At 41.4% G+C, this 16,172-nt stretch overlaps 1 protein-coding gene across 1 annotated transcript in view; it reads right to left on the bottom strand.

Annotated features, from left to right (window-relative positions):
* The window catches only part of VAV2 (vav guanine nucleotide exchange factor 2), a 469,223-nt gene that overhangs the window by 84,665 nt on the left and 368,386 nt on the right, over positions 1 to 16,172 (bottom strand). Inside the window, exons 5-6 of the mRNA XM_069069239.1 lie at positions 8,313 to 8,415; positions 2,791 to 2,889 (exon numbers count right to left, since the gene is read on the bottom strand). Coding sequence (XP_068925340.1) covers positions 2,791 to 2,889; positions 8,313 to 8,415 — 202 coding nt within the window. The remainder of the gene's footprint in view (positions 1 to 2,790; positions 2,890 to 8,312; positions 8,416 to 16,172) is intronic.

Raw genomic sequence — 16,172 nt, 5'->3', positions numbered from 1 at the left:
CCAAATCCCAGGTGCCTTGACTCCAAATCTAGTCCTCTATCCCACCCTTTCTTTTTTCTCTTCTTTCCTAGACCAAAAGGTTTCCCTGCCTCCATATCTTCTCTCTCCTGATCTACCTTTTCCATAATTGTCAGAGTAAGCTTTGTAATGCACAATTCTGACCATGGCACTTCCCTGCTCTAAGAAAAAAAGAAAATTCCTGCCTCTGGCTTCAATATGACATTCAAAATCTGTAAACCAATGAAAAGGAGCCTGCCAGTACTAGATTGAGGAAGCATTGCTGGGCATCAGTTCGTAGACAGGACCGTCCCAAGATCTCACCAAGACAAGGTCTGAAAACCCCTTATGTCTATCCTAAAGCAGTTGTCATATTCCTGCTCTGATCTGAACCTCGGGCTCTAATTGACTTCCAAAAACAAACACAGAGCAGGCAATGAAGCATCCTAAATCAAATGGAGCCAGCATGCTTGTTTTCCTCCCCACCCCAGACGAGCAAGGTAAATGTTTGGAAAAGGAAGCATCGGGTGACCAATCAATGGAGTCACTGTGGGGTTTGAATTCAGGAAGGCGAAGATGGGGAGGGAAATAGTGCCTGGATGATATCACTGGCTGCTGAAAGAAAAGCTTCCCTTCACAAGTCAGTATAATCAGCATTCAGTGATTCCAATTTCCAAGCCGGGAATGCAGGCAGTGAAATATTACTTTAATCCAATTAGTTTCTATGACAAGCTTGCCTACTCTACCATGTTAAAAAAAAATACCCACAAAACCAAAAGCTATCCAGTAACTAAAAGTTGGTCTTGATAAAAGTGCAAGGAAAATGCCACCTGGTTTTCTGTTTCTTAGACACATACATGACTTGTTAGATGTGGCAAATTCACATGCCTCCTCTGAATAGGGAATGCTTTTTTATTCTGATAAGGCTACATATGAATGCCGAGCTTCCCAGACTTGTAATACCTTCTTAGACTAGAACCCAGTTCAAGTCCTATCTCCTTCAATATGCCTTCCCTTGCTCTGACCTCCTCTGGCACATGAAATCAGTCTGAACCATGCCATCAGGTACCCGACCACACAGCATAGCGTAGGCTGCTGTTTGATGTATGTAAATCTTTCTTCCCCAACCAAGGTATAAGTTCCTTGGATCCAGAGTTCACATTTTGGGTACAGCACAGGGAAAGCCACTTCAGTCAATCAACTGACAAACATTTATTAATGCTACTATGTGCTAAGTGACTGGGATACAAGACAAAGATGAAATAGTCCCTGCCCTCAAGGAGCTTACATTCTATCTGAGAAAAAAAAAAACATGCACACAACTAAGTAGATAGAAAAGATATAGAAAGCAGGGTTGGGAGAGGGGGGAACATGGAACTTGATAACAAAGGATATACAAAGTAGGGTCTCAGGAATAAACAAAAGTAAGGAGATACAAAAGATATACTAAGTATGGTCTTAGCATTGACTGATAAAGCTTTTCTGATACCTTCTGGAAATACATCTTTTAACTACAGGGACTGCTTAGGCCTTCAGGGTAGCAGTCCAAGACTTGTAAATCCAGGGATGGTGAGTGTTGAGGAATTTGGGTTTAAATTTCAGCTGTGGGATTGCGGGATTGGGGCTCCGAGAACGGGACTGCTATAATGGAAACAATGGTGGTGAGTCAGGAGAGACAGGTCTGAATCATTTCTGAAACACTTTTTAACTCTCTGTTCCTGGGCAAGTCACTTCACTTTTTCTGTGCCTCAATTTCTCCATTCGTAAAGTGGGAATAAGGATACCTATACTTCTTATATAGTATAGGGAGAAAAAGGTCTTCTGAGGGGCAGCTAGGTGGTACAGTGAATAGAGTGCCGGCCCTGGAGTCAGGAGGACCTAAGTTAAAATCTGGCCTCAGACACAACACAAAAAACTGGCTGTGTGACCTTGGGCAAGTCACTTAACCCAAATTGCCCTGCCTTCTCCCTCCAAAAAACAAACAAACAAAAAAAAAAAGAGAAAGAGAAAGGTCTTCAGAAACCTCAAACTCAACAAGTCCAAAACAGAGCTCATCATCTCACCTTCACTCCCAACCCATCATCCTATTGAACTTTCCCCTTTCTCTCTAGGAGTACTGCCATTCTTCCAGGCTTCCAGGTTCATAACTTTCAGTAGGACCTTTGATCAGATATCTCCCTTACCCCACATAAATCTTCTTTCTACCCCCAAGTACCTCAAATCCAATACTTCTTCACTCAATCACCTCCTTACTTCAGGCCCTTTTCATCATTCACCTCAACTCTCCCTGCATCAAGGGTTTCTCCATTCCAATCCATCTCCACACAACTATTAATATGATTCCCCTCCCCCCAAGTACAGATCTGACCACGTCACTGCTTTCCTCATTAAACTCCAGAGGTTCCCTATTGCCCCATGAATAAAATACAAACTCCTATTTGGCTTTTGAAGATCTGTGCAACATGGTCCTTGCTAACTTTAAGATTAGCAAAGTATCTTCCTTGCTATAACACTATGAGGGAAGTAGTGCCAATATGATCCCTATTTTTATAGAAGGCAAGACTCAGGCTTGGTCAGATTAAAGTGATTTGTCTGGGGTCACACACAGTCAGGGCTGGAGATGAAACTGGAAGTGGACCACTGACCCCAACCCCATACTCCTTCTCATTCAAACAATGGTGTTAACCTGTCAAAATTTAAAACACAGGCTACAGCCTCTGGGAAACCTTTTGGTTTCTTCTCTTGGTACCATCTCAATGGCCCTTTAAAAACGGCCAGAAAAATGTCCCTTACCTTTTCAATATCTTCAAGAGTCCTGTAGTATTTGGCTTCTGTTTCCTGAATTTCTAGCAAGCAGCAATTTCTTTTGTCATCTTCTGTCATTCCCATTTTCTAGAAAGAAAACATTCCTCTGGTCAGTGAGGTTTCTGATCCCTTCTGGCCTGCAGGCTGGGTCTCCCCACACCTGGTTTGCTGGAGCAGTCTATACTGAGGTCATTCCTTTTAAATTAGCATGGATGGAACACATGGGATGGTGACCCACACTCACATCCATTATGGGGGTAGACTGATTATAGGGTTCCCCCCCTCAATTTCCATTCATGCCAACTGCCAGGACTCAGAAATCAAATTATCTCTACTTATTATTTTTAGCCCTTGGAAACTATTAAGCCCCATTATACTTCATGGAATAATAATGATGATGATGTTAGCTGACATTTCTATAGTGCTTTGAGGCCTGCAAAATGCTTTACATACATGATCATATCTGAGCTGTAATCTACTGGGTGCTGTTAATTACACAGACTGTTAGTTCTTTGAGGGCAGGGACTGGGGCTTCTTAATTGAGAGACAATTCCCGGACCCTGGCTTATAGCCCCCGGGGCCATAGAATTTAACACTGGAAAGCACTTCAGAGCTCATTTAATCCAATCATCTCATTTTACTGAGGAAGAACAAGGGATACAAAAAGGGGAAATGATTCACATTTTAGCCCATTGTCCTAAAGGGAGCAAGTAACAGAGTCAGGATTTGAATACAGGTCCTAACTGCAATCCAGGGTTCTTCTACTAGACCATACCATCAGCTGACTTCTGGCTATAGGATAAGAATAAGGCTTTTTCCAAAAGAGTTTCTAGCTACCTACTAAAAGGGAGCTCAAAAATAAAATAATTCATTAGTGAGGTATTGGCTAGGCCCTGTACATTTTTTTATTGCATCTTTTGTTTAGGGTCACCCTCATTTTTATGTACCTTGCCACTTATCTCCCCTATTCCAGAGCCTTTTCATAAAAAGGGCAGGGAGGGTGGCAGGTGGGAAACAGTTCAGCAAAAGGCATCTACACATAAGCTAGGTCTAACAGTATTTCACAACTATAGGTCACCTCGTCAAAGCAGGAGACAGGTATGTATTTTTTATCTTTCAGCCTGGGCCTTATTCAACAGATGAGATGCCTAATTTGGTACAAGAGATACTAAGGGTGGGGGTCTTCTAGACCAGAAATGTCAAGCATGCAGACTGCAAAGTGAACCAGACTAAAATGTAATTAGGAAATCAAAACAATAAAAAGTAGCTAATGGTAACATGTGGTTTACTAAGTCAATAAGTGGCCCAGTTTAGAGGCCCTGTTTCTAATTGAGTTTGACACCACGGTTTTAAGGGTTTCTAAAGTGCTTTCCTCCTAACAACTCTGTGAGGTAGGTAGTCTAAGTATCCTTAGTACCATTTCACAGAAAAGTAAGTTGAGGGTCTCAAAAATGAAAGGATTTACCTATTTCTCAGCTACTAAATTTCCAAGGCAGAATTTGAATCCAGGTCTCCTGACTCCAAGTCCACTATGTCACAAATGGCACAATAAATGCCATTAGGAGTTCTGAGAGAAGTTGGAAGCTCCAGGGGGCTGAAGTTTAAGCCCAAATAAAGTAAGGAAAGCATTTCCAAGTCACACTCTACTTTTCATAAGTTTTTTAAAATATTATTTTGGGGAGAAAGTGGCCTGGCCATGGATTTTTGTGATATAGAAATGAACCAGAACACAGTTACCAGTGATTCCCTCACTGGGATCTTCTTTAGAACAACTTCATATTCAAATGATGCAACATAGAGAAAAATATTCAGAAGCCAACAAAGTCCAAACTCTGTGCTACCATGGTCCCAAGTAAGTTCTGGAACACGGACTACCCTATCCTCCAGGATTGGTCCACTCAGTAAAGAAAGATAGGTAGATTTCTGCCACACATCTTTTCTTTCCAAGACTAAGAGTCTTTTTTTTTGCTTTTTGGAGGGCAGTTGGGGTTAAGTAACTTGCCCAAGGTCACATGGCTAGTTTTTGTGTTAAGTGCCAGAGGCTAGATTTGAACTCAGGTCCTCTTGACTCCAGGGCCGGGGCTCTATTCACTGTGCCACCTAGCCACCCCTTAAGACTAAGAGTCTTATGCTTCATATCTTTGGGGGAAATGTTTCTGGTTTCCCCCACCCTTCTGCATTCTATGTGCCACCACCAGGCATGGAGAAGAGACAAGAGATTCCTTAACACTATCAATGCAGGGTAGCTCTTGGGGAGGCCAGTGCATGAAGAGGTGGGGTGGAGAAAATCACCCTAGCCTATCTGATACCTTCTCATTTTAACTAACTGTTCTTGTTAAATAGATGCTACTTCTTCCTACATTGCTAAAGGCCCACAAATGTTATGGGCTTAGGAGCAAAGTTTCAGTTGCCTAGACCTAGTTATAGCCTTGAAGGTCCAGCAGAAGTCAGAGGAAAGTCCCCGATGCTGAGAAAGTAGGGCCCACAAAGCAAGCAGTTCCTGGCTTTCATCTGTAGTATGACTTTTTGGGAGGCCTTAGAGGTCATGTAGTCCAATTTCAATACAATAATTTCTTCTGCTGCATACTTGAGGTGGGCCAAGAATTTGCTAAAAATCCACTGGTGCTGAAGTTGTAAGTAATTAATGCTCTCTTGATCCCTTCAACAAACAGTCACAAGAGGGGCATTCATCCTTGTCAGGATGACAGCTAATGAATGGGCTGAGATCTGACTGAGAATGGCCTGTTGCCAGAATTGGCATAACCGTGCTGTGCCGGTAACACACTCATCCTGGCTACTCTGATCCATCACCAGACACTGATGGGTCGAATTCCTTTCAATTCAACAAACATCTGTAATGACATATTTGTGGATGCTCTGTATTTGTACATGTTTGCTTTTATGCCTCATACCAGAAAGATGGAAAGCTACATGAAAGCTGGTGTAGCCTCCTCTGGTGTCCATCACTTACCTGCATATATCTAATCTGAAAGCATGGAGGGAGAAGAAGCACAAATAGTTAGTGATGCCCACACTCTGGCACTTTAAGCTGGCCTTGGGAGAAAGCCAGGCCCCAGGTCTCCAACATTCTGCCAGTGACATAGGGGAGCACACCTGTACACACATCATGGCTCCATGCAGGAGAAGAAACAGCTATGTAACTGAGCCTGACCACCTAACTCTTCCTCATACCCTGACACATTTATACTGCTTCAAAGACACTAAGCTTTTACCTTGGGCCAGAGAGCTCCTACTTGTACTTTTTTCCCCAAAAGTCTCACAATTCAATTCAATGAATACTTGCAGCGCACTGGGGATATGAGGGTGAAAAATATATTCCTTGCCCTCAAGATGTTTGCATTTCCACTTGAAGGGTAGGAGGGAGGACAGAGTAGATTTCCACTGCCTTCCACTGACAGCATTAGGCTAATTCCAGGCATAACAGTGAAAATAAAACCACCTGCTTTATCTCCTAGAGGATGCAGGCATGAAGTGCCGTCTCCATCCTGCCAGGGATCAACAGGGGCACTCTGTAAACGTTTCAGTCCTCTGGCTTGGAGATTAAGGGCTGCACAAAGCAGCACTTGTAATACATCCATCTCTTCCCTAGAACACAGATAAGCAATCTTCCCTTATGCTCCCTGGCAGGCTTTGAAAATAAATCTTAGAACTTTTCATGTGCATTTCGAGATCAAATAAACACCCTAAATGGGGGCATCATCAGGAGCTAGGAAAAAAGGACACATCCTCTCTGTGGGAGCAGGATGACTGCAGGAATGGCAATATGGATACGGGGCCTTTGTGCAGGCAGAGATGTTCATTCAATAGGCAATTCCTTAATTTTCTACCATTCCAATTTTTATTGGTACCTTCATATTTTAGTCACAAGACATGCCTTTTTTTTTTTAAAGGCAATTGGGATTAAGTGACTTGCACAGGGTCATACAGCTAGTAAGTATATGATGCCAGAGTTGATCTCTGGTCCTCTTGACTACAGGGTCAGTGCTCTTAAGACATGGCTTAGTCATAGAATAAAACACCTAGGTGTCAAAGAGGCCTTTGTGAGGAAAGGTACTGAAACCTAGGACTAAAATTTCTTCTAATCACCATTGATTGTCAAATTCAAAATGGTCAGCAGGGAAATCTTTGGACTTCAGGTACGAACATTCAGAAAGCCCTGTAGTGGGAAGGAAGAAAACACTAAGCCAAGCCACATAGTGTTTGGGGTGATTAATTTGGATCATCTATCTGAACAGGTTTGATTTGGGAACTATTCTCCATCATGAGGGAGGACCAGAGATGGGTTTGCTCTAATCTGGACAAATTGAGCTCTTTTAAAAATATACAGCAAGAGAAACATACCTTTCTTCTTGCCTTGGAAGAAGGGCATGTTTCCTGACTTTGACAAGGAAATTCAGCCTTGGGAATCCTTCCCATCTCATGCCCATGCCCATGGATCAAGGTAGGCAGGTGAATGTACACTGTCTACAAGTATTCTGCGGAGAAGAGTTGCTGGTCTTAACCACACTTGGATTTTATACTCTCTTCCTGGCCTTTACTCTTGACTTCTATGTTACACATGTGGGAAGAAGGAAACCCACAAAATAGAAAATTCATCTTAAGAGCAGGTTTGTTTGTTGTGGAAAGTAAACTCTGGTCTTCGAAAGGCGCAGTCACATCTGCCTGTAATGCGGCACCAGTTAAACCAACAGACACTCCCTCAGAATGAGAAATCTCTCTTTGAAAGGCACTTTGGGGGTTTTTTCTCCCCCTCTGCTATCTTTTCTTTTACCACTACCAGCTGGTTAGTGCTACACTAAGGAAAAAAACACACACTTAAATTTGGTGTCTGGGTAATATCCAGCTTTGTTCAGTGGCAGCACATGGTTTCACAAAAACACCAACCCACACAGAAGGGACTTGTTGATGGTTTAGAGAAGAAGCAAAGCCTTTGGGTCAGAGGCCTAATAAGCTCTACCAGCATGTTTCAACCTCACCACCACATGTACCACCCTTGGGCAGGGAAGGGCTGGTGGCCTTAGGGAAGAGCAGTTACACTTGATAAAAAAATATGCAATGGGAAGCTGGCTTCAGACAGATTATTAGTCAAGTTGCTTGGAAGTAAATATGCTTGCCACATAAAAGATGCACAGCTGGCTAATTGAGCCAATATCAGCCTCATCGTTCTGTGTACAAAAGGATGAAATGATACCCGCTGTGTGCAATGGGGACTGAGCAACTATTTGTAATGCTGGGTTTTTTGCAGTGAGAACTTAGAACTTTGCAAATCCTTCAGAGGAGAACTCCATAGCAACACATTAAAAAAATCTTAGAAATGGTCGCAGTGGCTCTAATTTAGTTTCTTTCTGCCTTTTCACAAAGACCCAAACAATCAGAAGAGATTTGTCAGCAGATTTTGAGGGTTGCTACTTCTAAATGTAAGGCAAGGAAGGTGGGGCATGGGGGTGGGGAGACACACACACACGCACACACACACACACACGCATTACCATAGGCTGTTGGACTTCCACTTTGATAATATCCTCATAGATATCATCACCTTCATCTTCACACGGGACGCAGTCATAGATATCCTCACCCAGATCGTGTTCACTGAAACAAGATGAGCACAATATTAAGGGTGAACAGACATGTTCCTATAACCTTGCAAATGAGCAAGGCAGACCGAGTCAATAAATAGCAAGGAATTGGTGGCTCTAAATTAGTTTCAGGATCACGTCCCACAAATGAACAGCACTGAGGTTGCATCTGCATGGGCAGCGTGAAGTTGTGAGGGCAGGCAATGAGCCAAGATCGGTCGGCAGCATACCATGATTGTCTTGGTGCCAGGAGACATAGACTATGAAAATGGGAAGGGACCTCAGAACACAGAATGCCAGAATGCAGAACTCAGAGGATTAGAGTTGGAAGGGGGCAAAAAAGGGAATACCAAACTATAGAATCACTTAATGTTAGAGGAAGAAGGGACTTCATTTCATCTAGGGCAGGGCTTCTCAAACTTCTTCCTCTTCTCATTTGGGCAGCATTCCTTAGTTTTTCATGGCCTGAGGGCATGCTCAATGCAAAGTGAACATTTTGTGTTCAGAACCAGGGCTGCAGTGAAGTCCATGAAGCCACATGGGCAAGTACCTCAGATTCATTGTGAGTTTGGTTTTGAATGAATTTTTGGTCATTCTGTGTCCAGAAATCTTTTACTGGTGCCAAATTTTTCACAATCCACAGTTTAAGAAGCACTGATTCTAGTCCAATGCTCTCATTTTACAGAAAAGAAAACATGTAGGAAAAAGAGGTCACCATTCTGACTTAAACACTATCAAGGAGTCATTATCAATGGTGGGAACCAAGATTGGAGTGATGCTAGTCTAGCCCTCTATACATTAAGGGGAAGGGAAGGGAGAAAAAAATGTATTAACTGCCCACAATGTTAGAAATACATGATATATGTGTGCATTATATATATATATATATTTCATAAATACATATTACATAAAATACTATATACATATGTGTATATATGTACTTATGTGTGCGTTTTATAAATATCATCTCTTCTGATCCTTACAACCTTCCATAACACACCCTGCTATGAGTTCTCTGGTGTGTTTTTCATGCCAGGATCCCAATGCATCTTACATTCAATGACTTCAATAAAGTCCTTAATAGCTCTCTCTAAAAGTAAAGATAAAGAACATTGTACACCCCTCCTCCAATTTCATAGTTAGGGGAATAAAAGTGCTAAAAAGTACCCCCACCCAAAAGCCAAAAGGTTAGGTAGCACACAGAGACCAAGTTAAGAGCTTCTTGTTTCCAGTGTCCTGCTTCCTTGAAATTATTGCTCTGTATTTCCATTTGCAAGAAATAAAAATTTAAAGAAAAGCATCCTATTACCTTCAAAACCTGCCTTTCTCAGATATATCCATAAAATTATGTAACCCAGACTTTCTTCTGCCTTTACAAACCCCTACAGACATTTCCAGATAAAACATAAAAGGGGAATCTGTAAGTATGTCATTTCTAATAAATATATTCCTGGGGAACCTGCCTGGGAGGTGCCCTGAGAGTTCCAGATGTAGGCTGTCTAATCTAAATATTTAAGGTATAAAATGATTTTTTATCAGTTGATGCCCAGGGCATAGATCCCCAGGGTTTCATAGTCTATATAACTTTATGGATAATTGATCCCATATATAACCATAATCCCAGAAGTGTGTGTGTGTGTATGTGTATAAGCACGCATGTATGCACATGCATTTGTGTGGGGAACACAGCAAGTCATGATAAAGAGTGTAATGCATATTAGGATTATTAACAAGGGATTAGAGAAATGTAAATTAAAACAACTCTGAGATACTATCTCACATCTATCAGATTGGCTAACATGAAAGAAAGGGAATATGACAAATGCTAGAGGGGATGTGGGAATATCGGGAGACTAAAGCACGGTTGGTGAAATTGTGAAATGATGTAACAATTTTGGAGAGTATTTTGTAACTACATCCAAAGGGCTATAAGACTGTGCATACTCTTTGATCCAGTAATACCACTGCTAGATCTGTCTCTCAAAGAGATCAAAGAAAAGGGAAAAGGATCTATTTGTACAAAAATATGTTTAGCAACTTTTTTTTGTGGTGGCAAAGGATTGGAAATTGAGGAAATTCCTCAACTGAGGAATGGCTGCACAAATTATGGTATATGATTGTGGTGAAATACTATTGTGCTAAATGATGAGCAATATGCTTTCAGAAAAACCTAGGAAGACTTACATGAACTGATGCAGAGTGAAGTGAGCAAAACCAGAAGAATGCTGTACACAGAAACAGCAATGTTGTAAGTATAATTAAGTATGAAAGACTTAGCTACTCTGAACAAGACTGAGGTCCAAGATAATTGCAAAGGACCCAGGATGAAAAATGCTATCTACCTCCAGAGAAAGAACTGATGAACTCTGAGTGAAGATTGAAGCATACTTTTAAAAACTTTTCTTGTCTTTTTGATATGTGTGTATGTTTCCTTTTGCAAACAGTTTTATGTGATTTCACAAGTATAGTCAATATCAAATTACTTGCTTTCTTAGTGGGTAGGGGAGGGGCAGGAGTAAAGGATAGGATGTAGAACTCAAAATTTTAAAAAATGAATAGTAAAGATTCTTTACATGTAACTGGGAAGTATTTAATGAAGTACATAAAAATACAGCATCAAAAAAAGATCATCAATAAGAATTTTGGCATCAAGTCACTGATAGCATAAAGAAAAAATCTACCATCAACTGATTTCATGAAAACCATCAATGAAATTTCCCTTTAATCCATGTGAGACCATTTGGGTCTTATACAGTGGGAAGGAGGGAAGGAGATGGGTCATGGAACAAGATTTTCCACTTCATCTAGCTATCAGGCAAACCATCTATCCATAAGGCAAACAATCTCCTTTGTTTTACAAGTCGACAAAATTGATTTCCATTCATGAGTCCCTCATGATTCTGATGCAGGAATTTATCAAACCTATCCAGAGCAGATGTGTCAAACAAGTAGCCCACAACACTCCTGAGGGTGTCCAGAGCCAGATTAAAATGTAGTTCCTATCTGATTCTAATCTATGTATTTTTAAAAAGAAGAAATATATAAACATATGTGGTTTTCTAACTTAATATGTGGCCTGCAAGGATCCTTACATATGGGTTAGTGGTCCTTGTTTCTGCTTTAGCCTAACACCACTGACCCAGAGCGTGGCCTCACCAGCCCTAACCTACAGATCAGAGGACTGCTCTCTGAGGCGTGCAAGTGGGGAACACCAGAGCACAAAACCCTTTTGGATCCATGCTGAGAAGGGTTTAGAGGCTTAGGGCTTCTGGAGCCCCTGCCCTCCTTAGTCTTCCCCCTCACGTCAAAAAGCACTAGTAGACTTTTATGCTACCCAAGCACAAAGCTCCATTTCTTGCCGCGAAGGGAAGCCCTGCACATTTGTGCCAGCTCTTTTCTTTGTGCCAGGGTTTCCTTTCAACCCGGCGAGCGATAGGATCTCACATCCTGTGTTCAAAGGTCGGCTCCGCCAAAGCTCACTTCCAGAAGTCATTGAAATGCTGCAGAACGTTCCCTGGGACAACTGGGGCCAGAGGAAACATTCAGGTGGATGAGGGGGGCAGGGAGGCGTGTGCGGAAATGATAATATAGGATGGCTGCCAGCGGCACACAAAACCCTGGTGGAACTGTAATCCAATAAACTTGAATTAAAAATAAACATGTCCCAGAAGCACTAATCTATTGCATCAGCTATAGTTGGGGGCTGTTTTTTTCCCCTTCGGTTTGCAAGGGCAGAAGGAAGAACAGCTCTTTTAATGTGGGCCATGCCATGGTAGGAGAAGCAGCATGGCTTAATAGAGAGTTACTCTTGGTGTAAAGGAAGAGAAGAAGAGCTTGACTCCTGCCTCTGACACACACTGGCTGTCATTTAGTTTCTCAGTGTCCCAAGAAACGCTTAAAGACTCTATGTTGCATTCCAAAGACTACATGATAGAAAATGCTGTCCATATCCAGAGAAAGAACCATGCAGTCTGAATGCAGATCAAAGCAGACGGTTTGCTCTCTTTTTGTTGTTTCTTCTTTCTCGTGGTTTCTCCCACTGGTTCTAATTCTTCTTTAACAACACGACTAATATGAAAATAGGTTCATGAATGTATATGTAGAGCCTATATCAAATTACATGCCGTCTTGGGGTGGGAGGAGGTGAGAGATGGGGAGAAAATTTAGAACTCAAAATCTTATGGAAGTAAATGTTGAAAACTAAAAACAAAAAAAAAAAAAGTGCACAGCATTGGGGCAGCTAGGTGATGCAGTGAATTGAGCACTAGCCCTGGAGTCAGGAAGACCTGAGTTCAAATGTGACCTCAGACATTTAACACATACTGTGTGACCTTGGGCAAGTAACTTAACCCCAATTACCCTCCAAAAAGCAAAAAAAAAAAGTGCATGGCAGAGAACAACAACTCTGAACATAATATATAGTATTCATTATGTAGGATTTTTTGAAGTGGAAATTCATTTTGAATTTTGAATCCTCTTTTCTGTTCTGCTCTGCGTGTGGCAATGTTTTTTTTCTTTTCTTATTTTATATTTTAGCATTTAAGTTTAAATGTTTCTTTTTCTTTTTTATTGCATATTTAAGTTTAAAATAAATTAATAAACAAAAGAATATGGAGATAAAAAAATTATATGTTGCCCTTTTAACCTATATCAGATTACTTGCTGTCTTGGGGACAAGAGGAGGGGAGGGAGAAAAATCCAGAACTCAAAATCTTTAAAAAAAAATGAATGTTGAAAATTGTCTTTACATGTAATTGGAAAAAATAAAATACTATTCATTTTTTTTTTAAAAACTATATGTTGCAGAGCAGGTGCTGGTCTGCATTGGTAGAAGGGATTTTCTCACTGGGAGTTCATCATACAAAACCTATGGTATAGTGCAGTGGGAAGACCAAGGAGCTAGGAAGCAGGAGAACTGGGCCCGAGTCTTGCAGTTGGCAGGAATGTTTCTGAGAAGACAGCTCTCTGTATTAACCAATTTTAAAAAGGCTCCTCTGATTCATCAAGTCTCAGGTGATCAGTGAGCAAGACAACAAACTGGGAGACTTGAGATTTCCCGCCTCGGGCATACATAAACCTACTGAACAAGGCAGACAATCAACACTTAGGGATAAATGACAGGGGGCACCAGCCATAGCTTCAGATCTCTATCAGCCTCAGATGACCTCTCACTGCTAGGTCAGCAAGCAGCTCATAAAGAAAGGGCTTTGTCAAGTATACTAAGTAGAGAGGGGGAAGTTTTCAGAGAAGCTAAAATTAGGCAAATTAAGTCTTTCACTTTTACTTCCTCCAAAGTGGAGACCAGCTTTAAGAGGTTTGGTTGGCCAGGGCAAGGCATGAAAGAGAGAAGGAAAGCCCCAAGGGGTTAGTTACAAGATTTTTTTTTTCCTTAGAATTTTAGAACCAGAAAGAGGCCTCAGAGAGACACAGATTGTGACTTTAGAACATAGTATGGTGGAGATAGAATGAACCTTAGGAAGGATGTGGTCTGACCTCTTCACTTTACAGAAAGGGAAACTGAGGCTCAGGGAGGAGAAGTTACTTATCCTGTATCTACCTTACTGGGTTGGTGTGGGAAAAAAATAAAAGAATTTGTCCTGCATAAATTGTAGGAAGCTATGTAAATCTAAGGGATAACTGAAGGATTATTCTCTCTCTACTGTCCCTCAAAAGACTTGGAAATCACCACACTAGAACAAGTGTGGGTACAGATTAGGACACATCAGTGAGGAAGGACTTGGCATTGCTATGCTATTCCTGCTTCTTGCCATGTCTGTTCCTTCTAGTGAGGTTGCTGTGTGCAAACCCGGCTTATTCAAAACACACAGGTCTCTCTGTCATGGATCTATCTACACCCGCTCATCTTTTGATGATTCACCTGGAGACCTGCAGGTACAAGGAAACAGGAGGAAGTCTGTGATCTTAATGCTTAGAAAGTGAGATACAGATTGCTCTTCTCTGTTCAGCAAAGTGTTTGTGATATATAGTCTAGGGTAGCCCTAGAAGGGGGAGCTAAGTGGTGCCATGGATACAGTGCTGGGCCTGGAGGTAGGAAGATACAAGTTCAAATCCGGCCTCAGACACTTACTAGCTGTGTGACCCTGAGCTAGTCACTTAACCCTGTTTGCCTCTGTTTTCTCATCTGTAAAATGAGCTGGAGGAGGAAACAATAAACTACTCTAGTATCTCCACCAAGAAAACCCCCAAAAAGGGCCACATGACTGAAAAATGACTAGGCAACAGTCCTGTAAGTCCTAGGCCTCCTTTTAGCAACCAGTTTAGTTTAATCTGTCTGGTCAGAAATGTATAAGGGAAGGGAATAAGCATTTATTTATATAGCACCTATATGCTAGGTACTATGCTAAAAGCATTTTAAATATATATATATATATATATATATATATATATATCTTTTGATTCTCACAATAACACTGTGAAGTAGGTGTTATTATTATCTCCATTTTACAGTTGAAGAAACTGAGGCAAACAGGTTAAGTGACTTGCCCAGGGTCACATAGCTAGTGTCTGAAGCCAGACTTGAACTCAGGTCTTCTTGACTTCAGACACAGCTATACTGATAGATATATAGATATAATCTATCTCATAGTTAGTCATAGCATTTACTGTAGTCTCCTGAAGCCAAGGGAAAGAGTGAAAAAAAAAATCACAGATGCCCATGAATTGGGACTTGGAAACAGAGCAAGGCCGTGGACTTGGGACTTGGAAATAGAGGGAAGATGTTCCCAGACATCTCCTGGTGGCTACACCAGAGTTCATGAAATAAGTCATTCCCTTAGTATCTTTCCTTTTAATTTAAGAGGCAGATTGAATGTGGAGTCAAAGGACCTACGCTCTAACCTAGATTCTGCACTTACTGTTTTGTAAGTATTTAAGCTTCTCTGGGACTCAGTTTCTTCACCTGTAAAAAGAGAAGAGGAGTCTGAACTAAGTAAGTAGACTAAGGTTCTATCTAGCTCTGTGATACCTTACTTTGGTAAATCTCTTGTGTCTTTATAGCACTTTACTGTTAACAAAGGTGTTTACATTCATGATCTTATTTGAATTCTGAGAGGTAGGCAGTTTTATACTCCTTTTGTTTATTTATTTTTTTAAGCAATTGGGGTTAAGTAACTTGCTCAAGGTTACACGGCCAGTTATTTCTGGGTGTGGTGCTGAGTGTCTGAGCCCAGGATTCAATCCCCAGGTCATCCTGACACTGGGGCTGGTGCTCTTACTCGCTGTGCTACCTGGCCACCCCTATACTCCTTTTATAAACGAAGAAACTGGGGTCCAAGGAAAGTCATTGCTCAAGGAACCATAGAGCTTAGGAAGGGGACAGAACATGAATTAGAACGCAGGACTTCTGATTTCTAGTCTAGGGCTCTTTGCACAACACCAGGCTGCCTGCCTCTCATATGAGTTAAAACACAGATAAAGAGGAAGGTACTTCTTGGGAGAGATAGGTAGCATGCTAAGCCTCTCTGTCCCTCATTAGAACAGACTGATTAGCCAGCTATCACCTGGAAGAGTCCTTCCTGATGGAAGGGACAGATAAATGTGAATAAAAGAAGTGTCAGGAGAGTTATAGGTCAGAAAATATTGGTAAGCCTAGGTCAGCACCTGCAGTGTGGCTGGTGGCACCAAGAGCAAAGGTGAAAAGAAGTCAAACAAACTTCAGGGCATTCAGAATGCTGCAGAGGTTGCTGTCTCTTTGTATCAGTTTTCCTATACTTCCTCAAGCCCAGGTACCACCCAATTCAATCCCTTGGC

The sequence above is a fragment of the Petaurus breviceps genome, unplaced genomic scaffold, assembly GCF_028583685.1.
Source record: "Petaurus breviceps papuanus isolate PSGF00001 unplaced genomic scaffold, PetGlider_PUasm1.0 90779, whole genome shotgun sequence".
Classification (NCBI taxonomy): domain Eukaryota; kingdom Metazoa; phylum Chordata; class Mammalia; order Diprotodontia; family Petauridae; genus Petaurus; species Petaurus breviceps.
Note: the sequence above shows the minus strand (reverse complement) of the source record. Positions and strands in the feature narration are given on the sequence as shown.